Source organism: Oikopleura dioica, chromosome 1 (genome assembly GCF_907165135.1).
Source record: "Oikopleura dioica chromosome 1, OKI2018_I68_1.0, whole genome shotgun sequence".
In the NCBI taxonomy this organism is placed as follows: Eukaryota; Metazoa; Chordata; class Appendicularia; order Copelata; family Oikopleuridae; genus Oikopleura; species Oikopleura dioica.
This window is the reverse complement of record NC_137291.1, coordinates 5,510,525-5,535,266: the sequence shown is the minus strand read 5'-3', so window position 1 is coordinate 5,535,266 and position 24,742 is coordinate 5,510,525. Positions and strand designations below refer to the sequence as shown.

The following is a 24,742-nucleotide window of genomic DNA, read 5'->3' as shown; positions in this document are numbered from 1 at the left end:
TTACCAATTTTCCAAATCCAATTTCCCAGATCATTTCAGAAATAAATCGAAAATCGCCAATCTTCTTTTTCTAATAGAGACGAAATCGAAATCGGAGAAAAATCGAAAGTCGTAAAATTTGAAAATGTACAATCCGTACGATTTCCACAGCGACGAAACGATCGCCAGATTTCATAGCTCGAGTTCTAGCGGATCCCAAAGAGTAAGTAGAAACAGATTGATAGAGTCAATAACTGCCACGCAGACTGATTGATAGATTTCGATAAGCTTTGCGGCTGGTGGCGTTTCTACAGCAATTTTTCTGATTACAAGCTGTCGGTTACAAAGTTTCAGCCTAATTGAAATTTTCTGAAAGACGGTTTTTTTCGTTGATAACAAAATTTCGGCTTTCTCTCGACAACCTGTGTAAAAAACCTGAGTCAGGGTTTTTGACAGCTTTACTGTTAACCCGCGTAGCGGCTTTATTTTTAAACGAAACCGCCTCGCCGAATCCGAAATTTCATTTTTATCGAAGCCGCTTTGCGGCTTTGTTAAAAAAATCTACTACGGGGCTTTTCAGTAAAGCTATCAAAAACCCTGACTCAGGTTTACTACACAGTTTGCTGAATACAGGTCATTTTGAGAAAAAAACGAGCGGAGAAATAAAAAAAAATAAGATGGCGACACCCTTATTTTATTTTCACAGAAAGAAAGATGAAATACACTAAAAAAGTCGGCCAAAATTTCAGCCCAAATTCGATCTTCAGCCTGTTTTCTAAGAGAATTGATCTTTCAATCTTTGAATTCAGTTCATTAAGGGTGTGAACAACGACCAGTTCAAGTCATGTCTGATTGGCTGACCGAACCTATATTTGTTACGTATCAGACGCTGATTCCAAAGCTTTTTTCAGATCTTCAATATCTCATCTAGATCTCGAGATATGACCGATTCGATGGGCGCGCTGACGCATTGACGTTCTCTAGAAATGCACTGTGATAAATGCTTTTTTTAAAACTTACATTCTATATAGCAATCTATATATTTTCTGAAAGCTTGTGAAATTTTCTTTTCAATGATACCCATTGCGATAAGATCAAGCCATTTTTTCGCATTCAAACAGGGCGCCAAAAGTCGCAAACACCTGCACTTTGGCGCCGGAAAAGGGGATTAAAGAATTACTGAGTGCACAATCTGAGCACTCCGGGATATTGTCATAGGATCAAACTATTTTACTACTGGTAATGAAACAAATCGATGCACAGGAACAGTACTAAAATCGAGTTCAAACTTTGAAAAAATCGTTACTTATAACAATGCATGAAAAAAGATGCATGCAATAAAGGTTTCGAAAATCCCTCAAATTTACTTTGTAGAAAAGTGTTTGAGCTTTCATTCTGTGCAAAAACTATCCAAATTGAATTTCGGGAAGATACCTAAACTATTGTTACAAGTGTACCGAATTCATGGATTTAAAGGTTCTTTGAAGCCGCGGTGGGGATTAATTGATTAGTATTTTAGATTTTCGTCAAATTTACTTTGTAGATAAGGGTTCAATCTTAAATATGAGTAAAGAAAAAATTCAAATATGAATAGGGAAGTCACTTTAACTATTGTTACAAATATGACCAGAATCGTTGTTGACATCCTTAATGTGACTGTAATTGCTTTATTGGCTTTGAATTTGCGGTAGAATCGCGCGTGTTCGTCGCATGTTGGTCAAGATGGACGTCACGATTTAAATTTTGATTTTTGTCTTTGAAATTTAAATATTTGCAAAAGCCGTAAAACTCTGGCCGACGAAATAGCTCTGCATTCCAACTCGAGCAAACACAGCCAGAAACAGCGAGATCACTTGATTCTACTCTCCAAAAAAGCATAATTTAGACGCAACTTTATTTTTCAAAGAAAAAACCAAATTTTTTTATAAATATTTTTCTGAGAAAAGAAAAAGAGATTTTCTGACGAAGAAAATAGAAGCTTTTTATGAATGATCAAGGTAAAACGAGCGAAAATTATTGAAGAAAAAAATTGAGATCTCACCTTATTTTCAGTATTGAAAATTTGAGGTTTTAACGCGCTCTACACCCTTAAAATTTGAGTCAACTTAAAGGTTCGACCTTAAGGGCATCCCTTTTATTAATTCTATATCTTGTGGACTCTTGTTTTTTCTTCAGAAAATAGTGTAATGACTCCCTTATTTTCTGTTATTTTTAGAGAGGTGAGAGCCTTAACATAATTCCAGCAATTTTTTCATTTTGAAAAAGAACAACTGCTGCATCAATATTTGCCAAGTTCCAATTTGAATAGAAATCGTCACTGAGAGAACTCGTCCCACACGTCGTTTTTTCCGTAGATTCTCAGTTCTGTTTGTCGAGAACGCAACTTGACCTTCTTATCGAGAACATTTGGAATTCATAAAAATGCTCGATTCTTCCGGTAATGATCGGTAACGATTTTGACTTCCGAGTTTCCAAATTTCAAATTTCTTCGAGAAATTTCTGTTGTTGACATCTTGTATCGATATAGTAGAGTTTTATTGCCAATGTTTAGCTTTCGGAGTTGGGCTCCATTATCAAAACACTAAGGATGATTTTATTTAACTGCATTCTGTACTAAATCATCCTTAGTGTTTTGATAATGGAGCCCAACTCCGAAAGCTAAACATTGGCAATAAAACTCTACTTCTTCGAGAAATTTTACTTCCGGAGAAAAGATAAATAACCATTATTCATTTTCTACCTCCTGAAAATTATTGATGATTCATGCTTTACCAAATATAACGTTTTTTTATTTCTTTTTCTGTCTGACTAAATTGTCAATTACAGTGAGCTGCGACAAATTTATTGTGGAAAAATTCGTGTTTTCCATTTTTTTTGAGCTAGAAAAGGACTACTGTAAATCCTCAAGCGCGTGAATTTAGCGCTGTCAATCAGAGTTCGAGAGGATCTTGTTATCAAGAGATATTTCAGTACAGAAAGTATTTTTGATGTTAAGCAATTCCCAAAGAGTAAAAATTAGAGATACCCTTAAATTTCAGACCCCGAATCTCGATTATCAGGGAATTTTAGTGAATGTTAACAAATCAGAAATTAAAATCGCGGCCTCAATTTTAAGGGTATCCTCTCCATTTGCGCTCCAGTAGAAAAATTCAAATTAAAGCCGCTGATACCCTTAACGATCTTGTCTTCAAAAGTCGAGATTAGATGCACAATTTACGTCAATTTTCGGGAGAACTTGTGAGCTAGAATACTCAAGTCAAGTTCCAGTAAATATGTCTTTTCAGGAATGTCAAACAGAGACAGATTAAAAGACGGCGGCACGAGGCTTTCATCATTTTCCCAACTATGATTGTAAATTAAATTAATTCAAAAAAGGCAGTTTATTTATCTGTCTTTGACTAGCTCAGATTCAGAGAATAAAAAGAGTGAGTGAAAAAACGAAAAAACGACAAAAAGCAATTCTCGGTTTTTATTTTTGTTCTTGTCAATAATTTTCTTGGGCAATAAAAATTTAACACAAAGAGCTTTGAAAAGGCGTTTCTGCGCGTTTGCTCGTTCGACTGAAAAAGAAGAGTTCCGTTTTTTTTCTGACGATTTTTCTTTTGACAATTTTTGGATTTGAATTTGAGAAAGAGGAAATTTCAAGATGGACACTTTGACGGTAAAAAAGCCCAACAGAAATCATAAATGACACTTTTTCGGTTTTGCGCAACGCCTACGCGCGCTTAGTTTACCAATTGGTTGAAATTTCAAGAAGAGATTTTCAGAATTTTGATTTTTTGTTTTTCAGAAACATGGAATGAATCGCTCGTCGATCAAGAAAAAGCCGAACAGAGCAAGAACCGGCGGCGGAAAGAGCTTCGACTTGGAATTTTCGGAGTGCTGGCTCGACCCGCCGAGATACAGACAAGCCATCGCGCAGTATGAAGAGACGATCGAGGGCACGCGCGACGCCATCAAAAAGACAACAAAACATATACAGGTCAGTTACAGTCGCAAGAAGAGTCTTGTGCAATTATTTGGACAATTGTCAATTCCGCGACTCTTGACATTTTTCGAAAATATAAAACTTTTAACAGCTTTTCGGGCGCCATGGTGATTTTTTCTTGGAAAACACCGTTTTCGTATTTTCAGAATCCGGTACATGTTATGGTCAGGGCTCGAAAACCTGAGTCAGAGGTTTTTTGCTTAGGTTTCTGAGCCAAGATCATAACATGTATTCTGAAAGCACCAAGAACGCCTTGTCAAAAAGGTGTAAAAACCAATGAATCAATAAAAAGTGACCGTTTGAACTTCATTTTCAGGACCTTATCACGAAAGGTCAAGCGTTTGCCGAAGCCCAAAAAACGCTCAACGCCGACTTGGTGAATGGCTTCCAAATAGGGACGATCGGCCCGCAGCTGAGCCAGGACGAACTCTTCATGAAAAACTCGCTGGGCGACTTTTCCGAAATGTTCACCACTTACATGGTAAACTTCGAGATTATGCTGGAGAGCATGAGCAAGTGGAAGGGCAAGATCGACAGATTCAGAGAAAATAGAATTGAAAAAGCGTACACGGAGAAACGAAGAGCTTACAAGAAGTACAGAGACAAATATTACAAGAACATGGCTTCCAATTCCGGAGTTGGGGAAGGCCACAAAGGTGAGAAATGGGGAAAAGACTCGGTAGACTTTGTGGGAAAGCTGAGTCAGGTTCTGAAAGATCTTTATTCAGGTTTTGCGAAGCAAATTACTGACTAAATCACTCAAAACTATTTTTAAACTCTCGCGTAGCCGCTTCCCGGCTACGTTTTTGGAAAGCCGCCACGCGGCTTTTCATTAAGATTCTTCAGGACCCTAACTCAGGTTTACATAGGATGATTCTCAAATCTTGAGAAACGTTTATCGAGATACATTCAATGTCACCTTGACTCTTTTAAATGAATAATGTTTGATGATGATTTATGCTGTCATTTCTTAACGAGACAGTGTCACATTAATGTCATCAAATACGATCGTATTTGAGAGTTCAAAAACATGTCTGACAGTCATAATTCTGGCCTTGAACTTGAACTTTCAGAGTCAAAGCAAAACCAGGCGATCCGAGACACGAAAAAGTCGAGGAAGGAGTATCACGAAAACGCGCTCGCATACGTGGACACGCTTTTGGCAATCGAAGAAGAAAAGAAATACGAACTCGTGGAGAATTTATCTTCAATCGCTGGCGTAACAAATTATTAATCTTTTCGCTTTTCTATTTCTTTCTAGGATTGGCTTCAATTCACGAAATCTTGCTACGAATGCCACCACTTGGAAAATAGCGAGAAAATCAAGCAAACGCTGAATTTGTCTAATAATCAACGCGCTAGAGTAAGTTTTTAGTCTTGACCCAGGTTAGGGTACAGTTGAAAGCCGTGGTTTTCAAGATCCCTGACTCAGGGGTTTCTCCCGTGCCCCGATGCCGACCCCATCCTTAACTAACTCCCTCTTCTTTAGCACAAAAGTATACAAGAAAACCTGGACAAGCACAGACAAAACCACGTGAGAAATCCGTCAACTCGGCTGAACGAAAACGAGGACGCATACGAAGGCCATGTTCTACAACTGGAAAAGGGCTTCTCAAAAGGACCGATGGCGCTGAAAACTGCCGGCTACAAATGGAGCCATCGCTATCTCGAGTTCAGCGCGAAGAAGAAGCAAATTGTGCTGTACAATCCAGACAGTGTCATGTCCAGGACCACCTATTCGGTTGTTTTTGACTCGAGTAGGATGGACGATATGAACACCGACAGGAAAAACATATTCCACATTCAAGGTAACTCTTGTCCTTTCGTTCTTTCTAGAGCAGTTAATAAATAGAATAGCTTAGGTTATTTATATATCTCAGTTTAAAATTAGTGCGCTAAAAATGGGGTCAACCCAAGGAAAAGCCGGTAATTTTGAAAAAAATTCTTGATCAAACTTAAAAGTCTCCGTTTTAGTGAGCGACAACAAGCAGGGCGACTCAAAGTGTCTGACCTTCCAAGCAGCAAGCGAAGAAGAATTCAAGCGTTGGCAGCAGCTCGTTTCGTGCAATACCGGTGGGAACCCAAGAGTTTACGTCGACCCCGGCTCGGGAGGCATTTCATGCGCCAGTCATAATATTGAGCTAGACGACCATATTGTCGGTATGTTGCTAAAATGCGTACTTTCTGTAGATATTTACTTTTTCTTTCTTCAGGCAGATTGCAAGAATGCATCACGCATGTCGAGTCTGGTGGTGGGCTAGAAATGGAAGGAGCTTATCGGTTAGTTCAAATCTTGAAATCCTTTTGTTAAAACCAACTGCCTTATTTATCAAAGCTTCTAGCACCGTGGCAGTCCAGTCAAAAGTCGACAACTTGCTGAAGAAAATCATCGATCCCTCGAACAGCGTCGACCTGAACAACTGCGAGGTGCGGACGATTATGTCAGCGATCAAGGCGCTTTTTCGGAACTTACGCGAGCCCATTCTCACCTTTGAAAATCACGAGACAATCATAGGTAATTCAACGCCCAAGCCGACTTAATTTTGCTTACCAAGGTTACTAACACCAGCAATTGGAGAAGGTAACAGTTACTTTTTTAAAAATCAATTATCAGTTATCAAGTCATCACAATTATCTTCACGAGTATTTTTCATTTTGGCTTCAGAAAACACAAAACAGAACCGACCAGTTTTTCTTGATTCCAACTGGACTTATTTCAAGAAGAATTCGCTGCTGACCCATTCTCATTTTTTGTTCAGACATCTTTCGAAACAACGATGTGGAAATCGATGTCAAATCAGAAGAGTTCAAGGGCATTTTACAAACGCTGCCAGAAGTCAACAAAGTCGTGCTGAAAATGATCTGCGAGCATTTAGGTTCGTTCCACGCAGATTCTTACAGTTGCTGAAGTCATCGAATGCTTATTATCTTCCTTCAGTGAAAGTCGCTGCGAACGATAGTGTGAACAAAATGTCAGCCCAAAATATTTCCGTCTGTTTTGGGCCTGCCTTTATGTGGGCGAAGCAAGAAACGATCGGTAAAGTCAATAGATAGAAGATGAGAAATATCGAAAATATTTAGCTGGACTACAAGATGTCAAATACCAATGTACAGTGGTCGAGTTGCTGATAGAAAAGCACGATTCCTTCTTTCAAACGTCAGAAGAAATCAAGACTATGAACCAGACTCTTCAGAAGCATTCCTTTTCCTTGTCCAATCGAACAACTTCTAGGTAAGCATTTACGAATAAATGTCGCTGCTTAATGTGAATATATGTTACTAACTCACTAGAATCTCATTGTTCGTTCACTTTGACAAGTCTGAGTTGCCTCCTGTACAGTCAGGAGGGACTACAGCCAGTGGAGCTCGCGTTTCCCGTCTTCCAAATGTGCTCGAAACATTCGAAGCCCTAGAAATGGACATTTCCAATTTTTCGGAAGAGAAAGAAAGAGGGGAAACTTTCTCGTCGCTCTTCCTGAATCTGACTTTACCGAAACTGACTTTTCGGGAAACGAAGACGAGGAGCTTCAGTTGTAGCGAGACACTCATTTTTGCGCGTTTTGTATGTCTGGTAAAATTGATGGTGATAGAACGTTTTTTATCTGGTGAAATGCGGTCGGTTTTGTGAATATATATCCGGTGGTATACCCTTATTTTGAAATACTGAATAAGCTTTCTTCTGTTTCTTCTTGGCAAAGACATCAAGAATTCTTCGAGGTGTCGTCAGAAAATTTCTTGTTGTCTAGACATCTGACCCTCTAGTAGAAACGAAGATCTTTTATTTCATTACAACAGATTTACTACAAGACATGTAGTTTACGTACATTTTTCAGATCGTCACTGCCATCTGATAGTAGAAGAGAAAGCCAAAACCGTCGGAGCGAGTACGACAATCTTCATTATCACCTGACGCCGCAGAAAATCGCCGAATTTTCCGAAAGTTCAAAAATCCCCGACATCGACGAATCCGAAACTACCGACGACAATCGAAGTCCCGCCATTCCAAGAGCATTTGTGAGCAAAAAGAACTCCTCGTCTTCGACTGCAACTAATTCAAGCTCCGAGGATTTTGACAACTCGCTGACGATTGACGGGAGCAACGAGGAGCTCAATTCGTCGGCAGATGGTGGGAAAGTCACGCTCACGAGGCAGAGGCTCCAGAAATCGTAAGTTAGGGACTCTGTAAAAACTGGGCTCGACAGCCTATGTAGAAAATCTGAGGCGGGATTTGAGAGAGCAAAGGCTGCCGAGCCCAGACAAAAATGTATCAAGATATTCAAGCAACAATTAAAATTCAGAAGTAGCGAAATGGAAGACATCCGGGAAAAGCACAAAACCGACACCGATTTCAATATTTTGGTGACTCCGGGAGCAATGCCGGATAACATCCAAAAGAGCCCGATAACGAGCATCCGCTCAAAGAGCCTCAACAAGGGCTCCTCCAGAATCCAGCGTCGACCGACTGGCAACGAGTCCGACCACGTTCGCCCTTCGATTTTGCGAAAACAAAGCTCCAAAGATGCAGGAAGTATTTTTGGGGAGCCGGATCCGTTGCATACCGAGCTTCACAGTCCTCAACCGTCCGCGTCTCCGGCGGTGATGCACAAGAGTTCCTCTGCTTTTGAACTGGCGACCAGGGCAAAGGCGAAGTATGCTTGCAAAGCGGATAATCCGGACGAACTGACTTTCGAGGTGGGACAGTACTTTTACGATGTTCAAAATGATCCGCTGCATGATGGCTGGTACCTCGCGAGAATGTAAGCTACTCACAAGACAAGAGTCACAAGATTCACGATCTTTTCAGGAAACATCCAGAAACAGGAAAAGAAAGCTGCGGCCTGGTTCCCGGTCCCTTCATCGTCTTCCTCGATTCCACAAAATCGTCAGATTAAAATATTTTAATCGCAAATTCTGCTTCTCTTCTACTTCACCACTTCAATTCGCACAAGTTCACTTTCTATTTCTCTGTACAAACAAAAAATGTCACCTACCGCTGTAACCTCACTGTATCTCGCCAAAAAACGGGATGCGAAAACAATGACCTGCTTGTAAAGTTAATTTATGTTCACAATGGTTCAAAATCTAAATAAACAAAAAAATCGTCCATCAAGCCTATCAATCAGACTATCTCTTATCTAAAGAAGCTTACTGACAATCATAAGAATCCAATGTGTATAATTTGGTGCCTTTTCCAAAACGCCCTTTCTGTGTTTCTAATAAAATTCCAATTTCAGTCGCAAAACAAAAGCGCTTGCCAAAGCATTGAATAAGAATTTGGATTATCATTTTTAGTGTTGGCGTTGCTAAGTTATGAAAAAATGAATTCTCTCTTCAGAAATCTCAAGCAACTGCCATTTACTCGAATCTTTCCGAAAAACAAATTTCAATCCAGAGCAGTTTCAAGTACAGTTACAAGAAGAAAGATGACAGATGAGCTGAGCGAGTGCATTCAGAAAATCGACTTAAAAGACAGTAAAAGCGACGACGAGTCAACTTCAAGCTCGTCTTCGAGTTCTGGCGGTGAATTGGCGAATGAATTTGAAATTGAAGATGTCGAAGCATTATTGAAAGAAGGGAAGGTGAAGAATATCGTGATGGTGGTTGGAGCGGGAATAAGCACTTCCGCGGGAATTCCAGATTTCAGAACGCCAGGAACTGGGCTTTACAGGTAAACTCGCAAATATGACTGTGTTTGAATATTCTGAATCTCAGCAATCTGGAGCGATACAACCTCCCTTACCCAGAAGCTGTATTCGACATCAAGTACTTCAAGAAAAGACCGCAAGCCTTTTACACCCTCTCCAAAGAACTCCTACCTGGTCTCTATGCTCCAACTATCACTCATCACTTCATCGCTCAACTCGGCAAACTTGGCATTTTGAAAAGAATCTATTCGCAGAATATCGACGGTCTTGAGCGATTAGCCGGTTTAGAGGAAGAAAAGCTGGTCGAAGCGCACGGATCTTTCGCCAGTTCGAGATGCACTAGGAAGAGATTAAAAAAGATCATCTTAAGAATACAGGGAATACGATCTGTCTGACAGTCAAACTGACAGTTTACATCAACAAAGGCATTTATTCTTTTTCTTGATCCTCCGAAAAGATGCAAGAAAGTGTACCCAAATTCCGAAGTGCATCCTATGCTCCGAGCTGGCACAGTAATGGAATGCACATCTTGTGAGGACAGAAATGACCGCGCCTATGTGAAGCCTGACATCGTCTTCTTTGGGGAAGGTCTTCCAGACAGGTTTCATGATTTGCTAAACGATGATTTGGAGGAATGCGATTTGATGATTGTGATGGGTACTTCATTGTATGTCTATCCAGTCGGGGGAATCCCAGATGGGGTTGGCAACGACTGCCCGAGGATTTTGATCAACAGGGAGCTCGTTGGAAGCTTCAAGGAGGACAGGAGGAGAACTGCTGATGCATTCTATGTATTTACCAACAGCTTGAATAGGTCTTAATTGGATTGTAGTGCGGCAACGCTGATGATGGTGCCCTGAGACTCGCAAAAGCACTTGGAGTGGAAGAAGAAGTGAAGGAATCGTACAAAAATTTGAAGGCTTCAATTGACAAGAAACGAGAAGAAATCAATAATAATTGAAGATAAGCTCAATTTAACAATGTATAAATTAATTTCAATCAAAAATAAAAAAAACAGTTACAGACGCCAATATTGAATAGTTGAGACGGATAAAGGAGCTGATAGTCGGGCGCTGTCTCACAGCCTCTGTCAGAATTAATTAATCTTCGGATAGAGCGCTTTCGGTTTATAAAGAGCAGGAAAACGCAGGGAAAGCAAATGATGATCAGGGCAGCAGTTTTTCTTCTTTTTTCTTTTTGCTTTTTCACAAAATGTAAGGCCGAAATTCATGAATAAGAGATCATGAATCAAGTTTTTCTCTCAGTGTTCATCCCCTTCAAACTCATAATTTTCATTAGATGCAGAGGCAACTGAGTGCCCTAATAAATGCCAAACTGACCTTAGTGCATGTCTGAGAAGCTGTCCTGGCGGAGAATGCAAGTTTTCCTGCATCACGGGATTCAAAAATTGCGTCGCGAAATGCCAAGATCCAGATTCATGTGACAGCTATTGCTGCGAATTCAGCAAAGGAATTCCGACGTAAGAGAGTGAGAGTATGTTGAAAATGAAGGCCCTTGTTTAGTTGCTCGAAGATGAAGTTTTTCTACGGCGCAAATATTTGCCAAAACAGCTGCTCTTCTGAATGCTTTCTTTGCATGGACCCCTTTTCCAATGGATTCGAGTGCTATACGGCTATGATAAAGTATACTATGATAAATATACGGTCAATGATAAAGTTTGTGACTGCGCAAAAATAAAGTGTTGAAACATCAGGCTTTTCAGTTTTTTGCGAAGTTCAGAGCATTCCTCTGCGGCTCGTTTCCGGTCTAAGCGCTAAAATATACTCGACCCTCTCATTCAGTCTATTTTCAAAGTCACTCGTATCTGGGTCGCTTCCGGTTCACGCACGTAAATACTCGTGGTGCCGGCCGAAGATATCGTTCTCCAGAAAAATGAGCGCCCTTGATACCGTTGAAGCAGTTGTAACAGCGTTAACAACCGCGTAAGACAGAGAACTTGAAATAAACTCGACTAAAGTACTTCAAGCCCAGCCGAGATCCCAGAAAACGGATATATCCTTGAAGGTATGCCGGATGAAGTCCTGCAAGTCGCTTATACCGTGCAAGACGCAATTGAAATTTCGCAGTATTTTCAACTTGACATGGAAGCTATTCAAGCTGGACGAAACAAAGCTCTTGAGTTTCACAACAAGAAGCGCGAGCTACACGAAGGGACAAATCCTATGATTGTATGATTAAAGTATGTCCTTTATTTTTATTTTCAATTGTTAAGCTCAACAAACATGCTAACAGAAGAGCACAAGATTGGGCCGATAAAATTGCAGCCGGTGAAGAATACGGCTATGATCCAGAAAACAGGTTATCGCCTACTACTAGTTACCTAATAATCGATTTTTAAAAGAGTCTGTGGAGAGAACATCGTCTTAATCAACCTGCAAAGTGACTTAGATTACATGACCTTGGCCGATTTCCAACATACTGGAGAAGATTGCGTCAATCGCTGGTACCAGCAAATCGAAGATTACGACTTCGAGAATCATACAAATTTGAACAACAAGAAAGTTGGTAGTTTCACTCAGTTAATCTGGAAAACATCCCAAATCCTCGGTGTTGGAATCGCGCTAGAGAAAGATGGCAATTATATCGTTGGTAGGGGCCGGAAATTATAAACAAAATATATTAATTAACAACATGATATCATTAAATTATTGAATATAAAATTTTATTTTAAGTTGTTTGCCGATACTTCCAAGAAGGCAATATCGTAGGTCAACGAGCTCAACAAGTCGGACAATTAATCGAGAGCTGTTCCTAAAAACCGTTCCTGGAAGTTAGCTACACTGAATTTAATCAATTCTAAATTTTGGAAAAGAGCGAAACCTGATGACTGTTTTTTTTTTCAATAAAATTTCTTGTACTCGGAATATTTGTTTATCAATGCAGTTATTGAATGTTCAAAAAAATACCAACAGAAAAAGAGAGACTTCAAGCGCTAAGACAGTAAACAATTTAATTGAAATTGAGATACCAGCCTGCGTGCAATAAACAAGACTTCTGATAGATCATTTTCATGTATTCATAATAAAGAGGAGCAGGTATGGCTATTTGGGGCCAAAACTAAGCTTATCACGAGACTCCCAAGAATGAGTTTAATTTGCTCGGGCAGGCTTGACGCTCAGAAGTTGTCGATTGAGAGAGAAGTGTTACAGATAAAAGATGGGCAAGTAATCTTAAAGTCCGTTTGCGGCGACAGTCTCTTGGATCCAACTAGAAGTAACGAAGGTCGAAGTGTACTTATTCGGAAATCCTGCCCAGGCGCAGCCGATTCCTCTTGAAACGAGACCGACCAGAGTTGCTTTTCCATTGGTTGGGCAGATGAGAGGTCCGCCGGAATCTCCGTTGCAAGCGGCGGCACCACCATCGAGCATTCCATCGCCATTTAGATCTGGTTTGTAGGCGCAGATGTCGTCAGCTTCGAGGAAGAAGATCGAGGGGGAATTCGCAATGCAGTATTCAGCGCTGAAGACATTCACTCCAACAGAGTGGAGATCTGGATTTGCAAATCCCCCGAAAAATTGAGATCCCCAGCCAGCAACCCAGCAACCGGCGCCATGTTGCTTGTCTGCTTTTGGGAGACAAGCAGCTTGAACTTTGCTGTCTGGGTCACTAGCGATGATGTCGTCGTTGAATTTGATCAGGCAGACATCGTTGTTTTTATCATAGGCATAATGGTCGTACTCGGCATGATTGAACCAGGCGCTGGCTTCGAGCTCGTATTCGTTGCTGTCAGATTCCATCGCCTTCAAATCTCCGAACCGCCCGACGACTCTCTGAACGTCCAGACAACAATGGGCGGCGCTGATGACCCATCTATTGGCAATGACGCTTCCTCCGCAAAGTCTCTCCTGCCCATCATTTAAGTCGAACTTCAACTGAGCAATCCAAGGCCACTCATTCTCGAGGACTTGGACTCCACCGACGATTTTTCCCATAGGACCTGCCAGTTCGGGGAAGTTCTCCGACTCGGAGCAAGTTTGAAGACCAGGGCTGATCGAGTTGCTCAGTGGGGCGAACTCTCTGCAAATTCCTGTCCAAGAGTCTTGCCACGTGATCTGATCGCTCCAAGTCGGCGCTTTGAAAAACACGCCTTTCTTCTGCTTTGCACAGATGACTTCGCCTTTCACAGTTCCATCATCGCAGACAACGTTGAATTTCGCCCTCTTTCGGCTGATTTCTTCCGTCAAAACGAGAGCTCCGTCCAAAATGTCGATCGTGTCAGCTTTGGCTTGACACGGATGAGGTGGCTTGACATCAGGAAGATCTTCAGCACAGGAGAGTGAAGTTTTTGAAGAAAGATTTCTTAAGAAAACATATATGATATATCGTGATCTTTATTTTTATCTTACTTCATTTCGATCTTTGGCGACTTGTAGCATGTTGCCTCAAGTTTCGGTTGAATTCTACTTGGCTTAGTTTGCCAAGTTTTTTAAATCCATCGTTGCATTGTGGAAAGCACTCCATCTTCGACTTGATCTCGTCGAGACTGGGACAGTTCCAATATCCATTTTGAATGAGTAGCTTGTCTCTCGTCTCCTTTATCTTATCCGAGCAAAGTTGAGCCCGCTCCGCTTGAACTTGTGCTGCAAAATTCTGAAATCTCTTGTCGTAATTGGCGGCAACGCTGGTGGCGAGAAGAAACTGTGAGAGCTTCATTTTTCCCTATTTTATAGAAAAATAATTTCTAATAGAGCAAATGTATAAAGATGAGCTTGTGAACGAATTCGGTTGATTATATACGGGCTCAGAGGTACAAGCCGCTGATGTTATGGCAAACATGACGGCGAAACTTCTTTGTTTCGAGCCGCTTAGACATTCCGTTTTGAGCAATCGTTAATTGAGAAAACGCATGTGCAGCACTTGTTAATTCGCTGTTCCAAGGACATGTCAAGTGTTTCACGGATGATTTTTAAAAAAATTTCGCGGGCTCGGAAATCGTCAAAAAACTTCTTGACTAGTTTTGAAGAGCTCTTCGAGACGAGTCGAATGATATATAAAACTCCAGATAGTTTTAAGATTTTCCGCCAAAAGTGATAAGAAGGTGTCTTATCAAAAATTTTCTGACCGGCGCCGTTTTTGTTCGAGAAAAGCTGAGGTGATGCTTGACCCCGGAAAATGATCCTCATGGTCTGGTCTATTCCGGCAAAAATTTCAGCTCGTCATCATTTACCCAGCCGAGTTTATCGTTAAATTTCATTTTCCAAGGAAAATGGGACTGTAAATTGGCCGGAAACTAGGAACGTGCAGCGACAACAAAATGCACTATTTTTTTGATTTTTCGCTGATAAGCACAGCAGGATATGTGAGGACGAGCTGAAATTTTTGCCGGAATAGACCAGACCATGAGGATCATTTTCCGGGGTCAAGCATCACCTCAGCTTTTCTCGAACAAAAACGGCGCCGGTCAGAAAATTTTTGATAAGACACCTTCTTATCACTTTTTGGCGGAAAATCTTAAAACTATCTGGAGTTTTATATATCATTCGACTCGTCTCGACGAGCTCTTCAAAACTAGACAAGAAGTTTTTTGACGATTTCCATGCCCGCGAAATTTTTTTTCTTCGTCGAAGAAACGATGTTGTCAAGACAGTGAAATCATACGTTGTCATACCAAAGCATAAAGTTGTCAATTTTATGCATCATTTATTAATTTAAGAATTTCAAAAATGATCAGGCCGTTTGATATACTGAAAGTTAAAGTCGATTACAGATTTTTATTTATTTCTTTTGTTTTTGATCATCACCATTTTGATTTCATCGCTTTTCCGCTTGGTGGTCCGCTGCTTGGGGGTCCAGTGCTTGATCGTCCGCTGCTGTTTTGATATTGGGGTTTCAGCGCTCCTACATTTCGGAACGCCATTTCTTCGATGTTGCCTTTTTGATAGTATCGACAAACAACTGAAATATAATTGAACAGTTGAAAAAGATCCGCATTTAATACCGTAAAAAGCTCTTCCATCAGGCGAAAGGGCGATTCCAACACCAAGAATTCTGGACTCTCTCCAAATGACCTGGGTGAAAGAACCGACAGATGTGTTCATGTGGCTTTCGTCCATGAGTCTCGATCGTTTTGCGAAGTCGTAGTTGTCGACCTGGTTATACCACGCCTCGACAGCCCATTGCGCAAAGGTGACAAACATTTCTGCATTTGCTGTTCTTACCGGATTCGGTAAAGCTGCACGGTAGATGTTTTCTCCAAAGGGTCTAAGGAAAAATGTTCTTGAATGTTTCAATAAAATTCTCACATATTTGGTTGATAACCAAATTGAGCACCAGATGCGAGTTGTTCCGCCCAATGTTGAGCGCCTTCATTTATTCGATCGCCAAACTTAATTATAATTAATTATAAGAAAAAATCCTTCTTTAAAATAACTCCTACTTTAGAAGCCATATCAGGAGTGTCCTCGTGACGACGACGCTTCTCATTGTGCGCCAATAAGCAGGCCTCTCGTCCAGCATTCAAAGCGTCCCTATCAAGTCGAAGGAGTCTGATCACAGCTTCGGTGTCCAATTCACTCTCGGGAACTTCCTCCGGCTTTTCAAGAACAATGGTACCTCCCAGGACAGTGCTAAAAGTAAGCTTGGTTATTCGTCCCTGGTATTTAAAATTACTTCTCGTTGGTTCCATTCAATCCCAAGGAGTCCACCAGTGCACCCATTCCTTCTTTGTCGTCGTCTAGGTCATTGCCTGTCTCATTATGTGGTCTTAAAATGAGCTTTACTATTTTTAATAAAAATGTATTCTCTTACATTTCATTATTGTACTTTTCATTCAGAGCATCGATCAATGCAGTAAGATCGTTCTTACTCATTCCTCTAGCCATCATTGCTTCAGCCATCTTTGGGTCTGCCTCCATTGCAGCAGCCAACATCGGGTCGTCAAGGGGGTCGGTACTGGTTCGGTTGTCTTTAGAAGCTTTTTCATCCTCTACTCCGGGATTTTTTGGGGGAGGGCCTTTAGGAGGAGGCTTGTTGCGTTTGTCGACCATTTTTCTCTTATTTTTGAGAGAGACGCAAATCAATCTTTCTACTCTTTTAGAAAATAAATTGAATGCGTACCGCAATATTATATATCATTTGAACAGGAAGCGACCCCGATACGTGAGCTTGAATTCAAAAAATAGACTTGATCACGGGGGTTCGTATATTTTGACGCTTAGACCGGAAAGGAGCCGGCAAGAAATGCTCTTAACTATGCAAAAATATGAATATGGGGGGTTCCAAGAGGGCGAAGTCCCCTAGACAAGGAGGTAGGGGTCAGGGACTGCGTACTTTTAAGTTAAAAGTTAAGTTAAAAGTTTTAACAACAGGGGTCCCGGGGAACGGAGGGGGGCTCGAAGCCCCCGGGTCAGGAGTAGGGTTAGGGTTACAAATTCACATCATAATTGGCCGAATTTTGAGGCCAATCAACCTGTCGCCTTATGGACCATAAGTTATGGTTAGGGTGAGGTGCAATTACAAAGAATGCGGCATGATAGAATGCACCAACTCAAGACTGTTTTATGATGTCAATAAATAAACAATTAACCGATTTATTGAAGATTGAAAGATTTTTACAACAACTAGAGATATCTCCGCCGGCTCTTTCCGCTTTACGCGCTAAAATATACTCGACCCTATCATTCAGTCTATTTTTCAAAGTCACTCGCATGTGGATAGCTTCCGGTTGAAAACTATATAATCATCGCGTCTTAATTCCATTTATCTCAACTATCAAAGAGAAAACCGAATCTCTCCATTTCGAGGTTCAAAATCTTCTGAAAATGCCGGCTGGAAATGGAAATTCTGGCAATGCGAATGCAGGCAATGGAAATGCGAATGGCAACGGTCCGAATAATCCCACGGAAGATGCCACTCAAAGGTAAGATAAAAAATAATTCTGGTGCAGATCTGCCAACTCATTTCAAGCAACGTCACGATAACCCTGGGCGAGACAGTTTCTGACTTCCCAGAGCAAGATGATGAAAAAGAAGAACAAGACGTGGAAATTGCTGAAATCATTCAATATTTTCACCTTGACGAAGATGCTTTGAAGGCCGGACGCGACGCCTGCTTAGCCGTGCATAATGCGAAACGTAGTCTTCACCAAGAGACTCCTGAAATGACGGTATAATAAGTTTGAAGAAGAAGACATCTCGTTCTCTTTTCATAGCTCGAGGAAAATCTAACTGCCGACGCACAACAGTGGGCCGAAAAAATCGCTGCTGGTCTTGAAACTGGTTATGATCCGGATACGTAATTATTTATTCAATTAAACTCGCTAGAATAATTTATAGAATCTGCGGAGAAAGCATCGCGCTCGTCCCTTATTCAAGTGACTTGACTTTCATGGTCAAGGGAGACTTCGTCAGCATCGCAGAATTAGTAGCGAACGATTGGTACAACCAGATCGGCAATTACGATTTTGGAACTCACGCAAAGATTGATGCTAATGGAAACAGCGTTTATTGCTTTACGCAAATGGTCTGGAAGAACTCGGAGTATCTTGGTGTTGGAATCGCCAAGACAGCTGATGGAACGCAGGTCGTTGGTAGGCGCTTCTCTAATTTTGCACAGAAGTCATTATTTTTTAGTTGTTTGCCGATACTTTCAAAAAGGCAATATCTCGGGAAGACGACCTGAGTTTGTCAAACCGCTGAAATAAAGAGAGAGAGAAAGCGAGCTGAATAATTCAAATTTCGAAAATTTCCCTTAAATTTGTTCAATTTTAAAGTCACTCTTGAAAGGAACTGTAGTTCTTTATCATTTAATAAACAATAATCAAGCGATAAAGTGTTTCTACAACGTGGTCTTTTCCAGTAATTTGAAAAGGGTACACCGTGTGCTATTTTTTTATCCGGAAGCGTCTGTGCGCCAACCGATTCGGTCAACAACGTGATCACTACATCAACGGCTTCCTTATCAAAGGATTACTTGTTCTCAACACGAGTAATTCCAGCGCTTTATCAAGACTTTCTCTAACTACAAGTACTTTATCAATTGATAGCAGCGTTTTGCGGATGCGTCTGCCCGCCTAATAGCAAGTTTTAGTTCCTCGTCGTGTTTACATCAAACCACAGGCGACTGCTATAAAATCCGCCGTTGTTCATCCACAAGATCACTTTCATCAGCTCAGAAAGAAATTGACTTTCAAGAGTTAGAATAAAAATGAAGTTTTCCCATTTTTTCTCGCCACCAACGCCGCAGCCAAATACGAGGAGAGGTTTCAAAATTTAGTAGCGCCAGTTCAAGCGCAGCGGGCAGCAACATGCTCGGATAAGCTAAAAGAGGCGAGAGACAAGTTACCAATCGAGAATGGACATTGGGATTGTCCTAATATCGATGAGGTAAAACATCATCTCCGGTGCGTCCCAAAATGCGACAGCGGATTTGAACCAACATGGCCTGTCAAGCCTGGTAGAAAACAACCAAAGCTCAACGCAAAGTGCTTCAAGTTCCCGAAAATCGTCAAAAAGTAAGATTCAGCAACAATTTGCACAGCACTTACTTTTTTTAGAAACATTGAAAAGGGAGCTTCCCTCTCCTGTGTTCCTAGAACACCTCATCCGTGTGAAGACAAAGCTGGCTCGATGGACATCCTGGACGGATCACTCGTTTTGACGGAAGAAATCAACTCAAAGAGAGCAAAATTCAACCTTGTCTGCGATGACGGAACAGTGAAAGGCGAAGTCGTCTGTGTTAACAGAAAGGAGCAGGTCTATTTCCAAGAGCCGGAATGGAGCAATCAAATCACCTGGCAAGACTCCTGGAAAGGTATTTGCAGAGAATTCGCACCGCTGAGCAACTCAATCACCGCTGGTCTCCAAACTTGCTCCGAAGCCGACAACTTCCCAGAACTTGCATCAGCTGAAGGAAGAATCGTCGGTGGAGCACCAGTCGCTGAGAATGAATGGCCTTGGATCACTTACTTGAAATTTGAGACAAACTCTGGTGATGAGAGACTTTGCGGCGGTAGCGTGATTGCCAATAGATGGGTCATCAGCGCTGCTCATTGCTGCAAAGAAGTTCAGAAAGTCGTCGGTCGATTCGGAGATTTGAAGGCGATGGAATCTGACAGCAACGAGTACGAGCTCGAAGCCAGCGCCTGGTTCAACCATCCTGAGTACGGACTCATGCAGGGCGATTTCGACACTACAAACAACGATGTCTGCCTCATCAAATTCGTCGACGACATCATCGCCAACGACCCAGAGAGCAAAGTTCAACCTGCTTGCCTTCCAGAAGCAGATAAGCAACACGGCGCCGGCTGCTGGGCTGCGGGCTGGGGATCTACATTTTTCGGGGGTCCTGCCAGCCCGGATCTGCACTCGGTTGGAGTTAATGTCTTCAGCGCTGAATATTGTATCGCAAAGTCCATCTACTTTTTCCTCGAAGCCGACGACATCTGCGCCTACACTCCAGATCTCGACGGAAACGGACAGATGGATGGTGGTGCCGCCGCATGCAATGGGGATTCCGGCGGACCTCTCATTTGCCCGACCAATGGAAAAGCAACTCTGATCGGTCTCGTTTCAAGAGGAATCGGTTGCGCCTGGGCAGGATTTCCGAATAAGTACACTTCGACCTTCGTTACTTCTAGTTGGATCCAAGAAACCGTCGCTGCTAACGGACTTTAATTTTACATGTAAACACAACTTTGTACGGCTTCTATCTGCAACAACTTTTCTTAGCTGCTGCCTATTTATATCAATAATATGAAAAAATCAATCAAAAACGAGTCTTGTTTATTAATTGCAGGCTGTTACTTTATCTTGAAGAGTAAATCACTCATAATTTCATCTTGATATTCGTGCCTCGCTCAAAACGAAAATCAAAATTTCTGGCGTTTTTTCAAAAATGTTAAATAAAAAAGAACAATCAGAAGAAATATCAAATTCTTAATTCCTGTGCATCATCATATTTACATTAGATCTTCAGGCGACTCTCAGTATTCAGAAATTTCGATGCCGCTTTGATTACACAAATTTCAGGCGTTCCCGAGTTTATATTTATCGATGCAGGCTGAGCCGGCCAAGCTATTTACTTCAAAGATCTTCAAAGAGAAAAGTCAGTTTTTGCATATCAGATTTGCTGTTTTTGTCGAAGAGGGATGCCATAGGATTCGTGTCAGCTGCCCGTTTCTATGATAAAAATGTTTCTCGAGGTGTTAATACGCGTCCCTCCCACTTCCAACGATTCAAAATAAACCCTGCGCTCAGGGGAAGTTGCATAACCACGAATCGAGGACTTTTTCCAGAACACCAACGCCAGAGAAATAACAACAAGAAATTTTCCTTAAAAGTGTGCCTGTCGAAAAAGGGGGTGAAAAAAAAAGAGTTCTTTTGGGAAAGTCCGGATGAAGTAAGAAAAAAGAGAAATGGTCGAGTTTATCAATGTCGTCGAGCTGGTCTCTGGGGGCACTGGTGCGGCGACTGGAGCTCTTTGTGGCTTTCCCTGGATACTGTCAAGGTAAGACGTTGAGGGATGTTGAGGGAATTGACCCGTTCAGGTTCGACTACAGTGCCAAAGCTCGAGCGACAGAACAGGCGCTTTTCGCGTCTTCAAGAATATCATCGCCAAAGAAGGTCCTCAAGGTCTATTCAAAGGATGGAAATCGCCAGTTTTCGGACAGTTTTTGTTCAACGCGATCGTCTTTTCTGTCGAAGGACAAGCCAATCGTTTCCTAACAGACAACTTCAAATACATGAGGGAGAACGACCTGACTCGATCTGCGTCTTCAGGTGCGTTCTATTTCTTTATAAGTTGTTCTCATTTTCTCGTTATGTATTTTATTTATATTAACACTAGACAGGAATGGTCGCTGGCGGCGTCCAATCCTTCGTCTGCGGTCCAATCGAACTCGTCAAGACTCACTGTCAAGTCTCTGGCGTTGGATCAAAGGTGCAAAAGTCTGAGATGAGCGTGGCTCGTGAGATCTACAGGAAACAAGGGCTGCGTGGATTCTCGAAAGGGCTTGGATTAACACTGGTGCGCGAGATTCCCTCTTTTGGCGCCTATTTCTGGGCGTACAACACCTTCCATAGTTACTCGATCGCGCAGTTTCCTGATTTTCCGATTCTGGTGACGATGTTTGCTGGTGGCTCGGCTGGAGTCGCCTGCTGGTGCGTTAGTTATCCCTCTGATGTGCTGAAAACAAGGTGGACAGCTGATGGAGTCAATGGGCCTCCCAGATTCGCGTCTGTTAGGAAAGGGATGATAAATCTTGTTTGAGAAATTTTGAATCACATCTTCATATTCAATATTAAAATTAAGCCAATTAGTCCTAATAACCAAATTATCATCCTTCGTAAAAGAGAGTGCTACCAATCAACAGCAAAAGAAGGCGCCCTTTGGGATCCAAGAGGCACCTTTTGGCGAGGTTTCGGAACAACTGCGCTACGAGCCTTTCCAGGTAAAGAAAGTTGTCCTCCATGATTTCGAAAAGAGATTTCAGTCAATGCAATAACCTTCACTGTCGTCAACCTGGTAGCCTCAAACATGTTATACGCAAAAGATGTGTACGATAAAAGATACAGTTAATCACCTCTCTCGCTGCTTATTTTTGTTGCCCCTTGTAAATTATAGATTTTAATAAATAAAATCATAAAATATCTATGGGATAAGAACTGCATGTATCCTTTGCATGCAGCGATTTATTATATTCTCTTTGTATTGCAGAGAACGATTAGGCAGTATCTTCGTCTCGAGAGCGCTTTCGTGATTTCAGAAACTATGAAAATAATTGTTTAAAAACGTCCCTGCTTGATTCTTACCTTTTCCCAGTTTCTGTGGTCGAGACTTTTGAAATCGTCAATATCTTTGAGAACTGTAAGGTATTTGGAAAGCTTCAGGAGCTCTCTATCTGTGGCTTGAGCGGTTGCAGCGTTTTTGAATGGGCGAATTTTTAGACCGGATTGAGGGTTCATCACGAAGTTCCGTCGGAGATCATCGAACATGATCGTGTTTTGTGGCCCCCACTAGAATGTGGTCAGCTGATTTGCAAGGAAAAGTAGAGAGACCTGTTTGTAGTTCTTCCAAATATAACCCAAGGGTTTGACTTCGATTACGCCGTAGGGCTCTGCATGTACCGAAATCATAGCTCTTGAATCGACCATGAAGGCAAGCTTGTAATCTAAATTTCCCGTGACTCCAAGCTCGTCCATTTTCAACTTGATCCATCTCATCGAAGTCGCCGACCAAATTACAATGTCATAACTAGAACAATCAATAAGAGCCTAAGGAAAGCCCTAACTTGTCTCGATAAGCTTTCGCCAGAAATTCGTGAAGATAAGGACGCATAAGTTGCATGGCATTTGTCGCAACACTTCTGTGGTCAAAGAGAGTATAGTCAATATCGAGAACGAGCAGTTTTGAACCAGGTCGAGGTTCGTTCAAAACTTCAATTGGAAGACTTGCGACGCGTTTGTCAATTTTCTGGAGATTTTCAACCCTCAGCTTTTGGTATGATTAGCAATTGTTAGATTATCCTGTGAACTTACTGTAATTGCTTCTTCGACAGCGTTGTCATCAAAATCATCGAGGACTTCCGGTGCATTCTCTGGCTTTCCCGCCTGCAAAAATTTTAAAAACTGGGATCAAGGAAGACTAACCTGAATTTTCGCGATATCTTTCTCCGCGCTACCAACCATCATCACCGGTTTCCCCTCCTTGAAGGACCCGAGAAGCGGATCACCATCTTTTCCTTTGATTCCGAGTAGCTCTCCATCGGTCTCGGCAAGAATTCAACCCCATCATCAGATGTTGCTACTTGCTGAGACCTGACTTTTGGCGACCTGCTAACACGTTTGTTTCTGTTTCTATTTTTGCCTTGAGTTCTTCAATTTTCGCATCCTGCGGTAGCTCATAATTGAAGCACTTTCCAGACCATTTTATTTTCACATTTATTGACATCTTAATCGTTTTCTTTCATTGTCGACAGCTTAGGATTATAAACAGCAAATAAATAATAGCAAGACATTTTGAAACTGGCAGGAAAGTAAACTTTAAAATTAGTTCTAGTTTGGACGAGAGAACACGTGCGTCATTGGTTCCAGGCGAAGGAGAGAGCCAAAGTAAAAGTGCTGCATGACTGGGAATTTTCCAAGCACTTCCGCCTTGTACATTTTCATGAAGCCATTGATTACTTTGTCCCAAAGGAGAACTCCCGAAACGCCCCAGAGAGTGCAGCTATGCTCACAGAATGGTCCGGTTTTGACCTTGTTGATGAAGTCGATTGCTTGAAGAAACATGTACTGAAATGTCGTTAGGAGGGAGATTCATAAACAAGCGTCATTTTACCTTATCTTTATGAGCTTCAACAACTTCTGGTTTAGGAAAATCCGCCGGTTGCAAATCTCCTTGAGAGCCCAACTGAATTGAGCCGTAGAGAAAGCAGAGAAACTGGTAGTCATCTAGCGAGTGAACCCCGTGGCTGCCAGCCGGCTCCATTTTGTAGTCGATTTGAAGGCGGCGCACCAGAACAAGATATCGCTGGAATAGGGCAAGAATCAAGGCTCTGTCGTCGCTTTTGTTTACAGCGCCCACAAGGTCCAAACAACACAAGAAAGCGATGAAATTTGTCTCGTGACCAGTGCCGTAGTCAATTCTTGTCGCATTTCCGAACGATTCGCAGAGGTAAACAGACAATTCTAAAAAGGCTGAAGAAAAGACAGCTGCAAATCTTACCATAATCAGCTCCTGGAAAATCGGCAAGAATATTGGCCAATTTTTCTTTTACAATTTCGTGCATCCTTTCAAACCATTTTCGATAACTCGGATTTCCGAACCTCACTGCGCCAGGTTTCTGTTCTTCCGGAGGAATTTGATCAATCGCTTCGTCCAAGCTGTCGAGTAATTGAATCAAGGACTGCACCGTCGGTGATATCTCCAGCTCTGTGAGCATCGTTGTGTTCACCAATGCTGAGCTCGTTCGACTGATGAATTTGATGAGCGTGTGGTAGCCTTGCGAGCGCTGGAATTTGCCGAAAACCATCGGATTGCTTATATGTTTTGTTGGAAGGATGTATTCATGCTTTGCTTTTCCTGCTTGTGCCATTCTTAAAGCGAGGAAGAATGAATATTTGTAGTTATGTGATTATTAACAAGGCAAAAGTCGGAATAAAAGATAAGTGAA

At 41.7% G+C, this 24,742-nt stretch overlaps 10 protein-coding genes across 12 annotated transcripts; 6 read left to right on the top strand and 4 right to left on the bottom strand.

Moving 5' to 3' along the window:
- Positions 1–46: 46 nt before the first annotated feature.
- Positions 47–9,172, top strand: LOC145711826 (rho GTPase-activating protein 10-like). Of its 3 annotated transcripts, none has more exons than XM_081789518.1 (16): positions 47–202; positions 3,770–3,961; positions 4,284–4,623; positions 5,041–5,186; positions 5,229–5,330; positions 5,457–5,775; positions 5,942–6,127; positions 6,181–6,247; positions 6,310–6,482; positions 6,537–6,548; positions 6,727–6,843; positions 6,906–7,004; positions 7,049–7,199; positions 7,801–8,133; positions 8,266–8,724; positions 8,772–9,172. In XM_081789518.1, exons 1-16 carry the CDS (start codon positions 125–127, stop codon positions 8,857–8,859), a joined length of 2,862 nt encoding a protein of 953 aa, XP_081645644.1. In that variant the 5' UTR covers positions 47–124; the 3' UTR covers positions 8,860–9,172. The 3 variants fall into 3 exon arrangements, with proteins under 3 accessions (XP_081645644.1, XP_081645652.1, XP_081645660.1); XM_081789534.1 differs by lacking the exon at positions 47–202 and adding an exon at positions 1,844–1,976 and having other exon boundaries at positions 8,772–9,171; XM_081789526.1 differs by lacking the exon at positions 6,537–6,548 and having other exon boundaries at positions 8,772–9,170.
- A 23-nt stretch (positions 9,173–9,195) lies between these two features.
- Positions 9,196–10,758, top strand: LOC145711851 (uncharacterized). The gene is made up of 4 exons (XM_081789544.1): positions 9,196–9,635; positions 9,680–9,952; positions 10,067–10,403; positions 10,445–10,758. The coding sequence occupies exons 1-4, from the start codon at positions 9,286–9,288 to the stop codon at positions 10,571–10,573; spliced, it is 1,089 nt and encodes a 362-aa protein (XP_081645670.1). The 5' UTR covers positions 9,196–9,285; the 3' UTR covers positions 10,574–10,758.
- A 636-nt stretch (positions 10,759–11,394) lies between these two features.
- Positions 11,395–12,497, top strand: LOC145710904 (Golgi-associated plant pathogenesis-related protein 1-like). The gene is made up of 5 exons (XM_081788617.1): positions 11,395–11,555; positions 11,600–11,801; positions 11,846–11,931; positions 11,975–12,222; positions 12,306–12,497. The coding sequence occupies exons 1-5, from the start codon at positions 11,506–11,508 to the stop codon at positions 12,386–12,388; spliced, it is 669 nt and encodes a 222-aa protein (XP_081644743.1). The 5' UTR covers positions 11,395–11,505; the 3' UTR covers positions 12,389–12,497.
- A 186-nt stretch (positions 12,498–12,683) lies between these two features.
- On the bottom strand, positions 12,684–14,317 carry LOC145708477 (trypsin-like). Its single transcript, XM_081786150.1, has 2 exons — positions 13,980–14,317; positions 12,684–13,932 (listed from the first exon to the last, which is right to left on the bottom strand). Exons 1-2 carry the CDS (start codon positions 13,982–13,984, stop codon positions 12,804–12,806), a joined length of 1,134 nt encoding a protein of 377 aa, XP_081642276.1. The 5' UTR covers positions 13,985–14,317; the 3' UTR covers positions 12,684–12,803.
- A 946-nt stretch (positions 14,318–15,263) lies between these two features.
- Positions 15,264–16,668, bottom strand: LOC145708511 (uncharacterized). The gene is made up of 6 exons (XM_081786193.1): positions 16,381–16,668; positions 16,243–16,335; positions 16,010–16,199; positions 15,876–15,958; positions 15,572–15,834; positions 15,264–15,528 (listed from the first exon to the last, which is right to left on the bottom strand). Exons 1-6 carry the CDS (start codon positions 16,617–16,619, stop codon positions 15,371–15,373), a joined length of 1,026 nt encoding a protein of 341 aa, XP_081642319.1. The 5' UTR covers positions 16,620–16,668; the 3' UTR covers positions 15,264–15,370.
- Positions 16,669–17,243: 575 nt separating this feature from the next.
- LOC145708551 (Golgi-associated plant pathogenesis-related protein 1-like) lies at positions 17,244–18,386 on the top strand. Its single transcript, XM_081786239.1, has 5 exons — positions 17,244–17,491; positions 17,539–17,737; positions 17,783–17,865; positions 17,907–18,160; positions 18,204–18,386. Exons 1-5 carry the CDS (start codon positions 17,394–17,396, stop codon positions 18,272–18,274), a joined length of 705 nt encoding a protein of 234 aa, XP_081642365.1. The 5' UTR covers positions 17,244–17,393; the 3' UTR covers positions 18,275–18,386.
- A 312-nt stretch (positions 18,387–18,698) lies between these two features.
- On the top strand, positions 18,699–20,319 carry LOC145708500 (trypsin II-P29-like). The gene is made up of 2 exons (XM_081786182.1): positions 18,699–19,084; positions 19,127–20,319. The coding sequence occupies exon 2, from the start codon at positions 19,200–19,202 to the stop codon at positions 20,244–20,246; it is 1,047 nt and encodes a 348-aa protein (XP_081642308.1). The 5' UTR covers positions 18,699–19,084; positions 19,127–19,199; the 3' UTR covers positions 20,247–20,319.
- Positions 20,320–20,624: 305 nt separating this feature from the next.
- Positions 20,625–21,840, top strand: LOC145711764 (mitochondrial basic amino acids transporter-like). The gene is made up of 4 exons (XM_081789453.1): positions 20,625–20,676; positions 20,729–21,078; positions 21,119–21,350; positions 21,422–21,840. The coding sequence occupies exons 1-4, from the start codon at positions 20,625–20,627 to the stop codon at positions 21,838–21,840; spliced, it is 1,053 nt and encodes a 350-aa protein (XP_081645579.1).
- Positions 21,841–22,203: 363 nt separating this feature from the next.
- On the bottom strand, positions 22,204–23,533 carry LOC145708522 (ubiquitin-like domain-containing CTD phosphatase 1). Its single transcript, XM_081786205.1, has 7 exons — positions 23,394–23,533; positions 23,220–23,329; positions 23,109–23,180; positions 22,862–23,064; positions 22,629–22,824; positions 22,383–22,586; positions 22,204–22,339 (listed from the first exon to the last, which is right to left on the bottom strand). Exons 1-7 carry the CDS (start codon positions 23,518–23,520, stop codon positions 22,295–22,297), a joined length of 957 nt encoding a protein of 318 aa, XP_081642331.1. The 5' UTR covers positions 23,521–23,533; the 3' UTR covers positions 22,204–22,294.
- A 91-nt stretch (positions 23,534–23,624) lies between these two features.
- On the bottom strand, positions 23,625–24,667 carry LOC145708531 (serine/threonine-protein phosphatase 2A activator-like). Its single transcript, XM_081786217.1, has 3 exons — positions 24,295–24,667; positions 23,908–24,257; positions 23,625–23,861 (listed from the first exon to the last, which is right to left on the bottom strand). Exons 1-3 carry the CDS (start codon positions 24,662–24,664, stop codon positions 23,625–23,627), a joined length of 957 nt encoding a protein of 318 aa, XP_081642343.1. The 5' UTR covers positions 24,665–24,667.
- Positions 24,668–24,742: the final 75 nt, after the last annotated feature.

What these genes read in the sequence shown, in the direction of transcription:
- LOC145711826 (XM_081789518.1), top strand. Translation starts at nt 125, where the DNA reads ATGTACAATCCGTACGATTTCCACAGCGACGAAACGATCGCCAGATTT. An exon ending in AGACAACAAAACATATACAG is followed by an intron (nt 3,962 to 4,283) that starts GTCAGTTACAGT and finishes CTTCATTTTCAG; the next exon opens with GACCTTATCACGAAAGGTCA. An exon ending in TCCAATCGAACAACTTCTAG is followed by an intron (nt 7,200 to 7,800) that starts GTAAGCATTTAC and finishes TACATTTTTCAG; the next exon opens with ATCGTCACTGCCATCTGATA.
- LOC145711851 (XM_081789544.1), top strand. Translation starts at nt 9,286, where the DNA reads ATGAATTCTCTCTTCAGAAATCTCAAGCAACTGCCATTTACTCGAATC. An exon ending in CCAGGAACTGGGCTTTACAG is followed by an intron (nt 9,636 to 9,679) that starts GTAAACTCGCAA and finishes TCTGAATCTCAG; the next exon opens with CAATCTGGAGCGATACAACC. An exon ending in GAACTGCTGATGCATTCTAT is followed by an intron (nt 10,404 to 10,444) that starts GTATTTACCAAC and finishes ATTGGATTGTAG; the next exon opens with TGCGGCAACGCTGATGATGG.
- LOC145710904 (XM_081788617.1), top strand. Translation starts at nt 11,506, where the DNA reads ATGAGCGCCCTTGATACCGTTGAAGCAGTTGTAACAGCGTTAACAACC. An exon ending in GTAACAGCGTTAACAACCGC is followed by an intron (nt 11,556 to 11,599) that starts GTAAGACAGAGA and finishes AAGTACTTCAAG; the next exon opens with CCCAGCCGAGATCCCAGAAA. An exon ending in GGCTATGATCCAGAAAACAG is followed by an intron (nt 11,932 to 11,974) that starts GTTATCGCCTAC and finishes GATTTTTAAAAG; the next exon opens with AGTCTGTGGAGAGAACATCG.
- LOC145708511 (XM_081786193.1), bottom strand. Translation starts at nt 16,619, where the DNA reads ATGGTCGACAAACGCAACAAGCCTCCTCCTAAAGGCCCTCCCCCAAAA. An exon ending in TTGAATGGAACCAACGAGAA is followed by an intron (nt 16,200 to 16,242) that starts GTAATTTTAAAT and finishes GCTTACTTTTAG; the next exon opens with CACTGTCCTGGGAGGTACCA. An exon ending in TGATGGAAGAGCTTTTTACG is followed by an intron (nt 15,529 to 15,571) that starts GTATTAAATGCG and finishes ATTATATTTCAG; the next exon opens with TTGTTTGTCGATACTATCAA.
- LOC145708551 (XM_081786239.1), top strand. Translation starts at nt 17,394, where the DNA reads ATGCCGGCTGGAAATGGAAATTCTGGCAATGCGAATGCAGGCAATGGA. An exon ending in AAGAGACTCCTGAAATGACG is followed by an intron (nt 17,738 to 17,782) that starts GTATAATAAGTT and finishes CTCTTTTCATAG; the next exon opens with CTCGAGGAAAATCTAACTGC. An exon ending in TGATGGAACGCAGGTCGTTG is followed by an intron (nt 18,161 to 18,203) that starts GTAGGCGCTTCT and finishes ATTATTTTTTAG; the next exon opens with TTGTTTGCCGATACTTTCAA.
- LOC145708500 (XM_081786182.1), top strand. Translation starts at nt 19,200, where the DNA reads ATGGACATCCTGGACGGATCACTCGTTTTGACGGAAGAAATCAACTCA.
- LOC145711764 (XM_081789453.1), top strand. Translation starts at nt 20,625, where the DNA reads ATGCAGGCTGAGCCGGCCAAGCTATTTACTTCAAAGATCTTCAAAGAG. An exon ending in AAAGATCTTCAAAGAGAAAA is followed by an intron (nt 20,677 to 20,728) that starts GTCAGTTTTTGC and finishes GGGATGCCATAG; the next exon opens with GATTCGTGTCAGCTGCCCGT. An exon ending in GACTCGATCTGCGTCTTCAG is followed by an intron (nt 21,351 to 21,421) that starts GTGCGTTCTATT and finishes AACACTAGACAG; the next exon opens with GAATGGTCGCTGGCGGCGTC.
- LOC145708522 (XM_081786205.1), bottom strand. Translation starts at nt 23,520, where the DNA reads ATGTCAATAAATGTGAAAATAAAATGGTCTGGAAAGTGCTTCAATTAT. An exon ending in GCGAAAGCTTATCGAGACAA is followed by an intron (nt 22,825 to 22,861) that starts GTTAGGGCTTTC and finishes TGATTGTTCTAG; the next exon opens with TTATGACATTGTAATTTGGT. An exon ending in TTTGGAAGAACTACAAACAG is followed by an intron (nt 22,587 to 22,628) that starts GTCTCTCTACTT and finishes ACCACATTCTAG; the next exon opens with TGGGGGCCACAAAACACGAT.
- LOC145708531 (XM_081786217.1), bottom strand. Translation starts at nt 24,664, where the DNA reads ATGGCACAAGCAGGAAAAGCAAAGCATGAATACATCCTTCCAACAAAA. An exon ending in TTTTCCAGGAGCTGATTATG is followed by an intron (nt 24,258 to 24,294) that starts GTAAGATTTGCA and finishes CAGCCTTTTTAG; the next exon opens with AATTGTCTGTTTACCTCTGC. An exon ending in TTGAAGCTCATAAAGATAAG is followed by an intron (nt 23,862 to 23,907) that starts GTAAAATGACGC and finishes ACGACATTTCAG; the next exon opens with TACATGTTTCTTCAAGCAAT.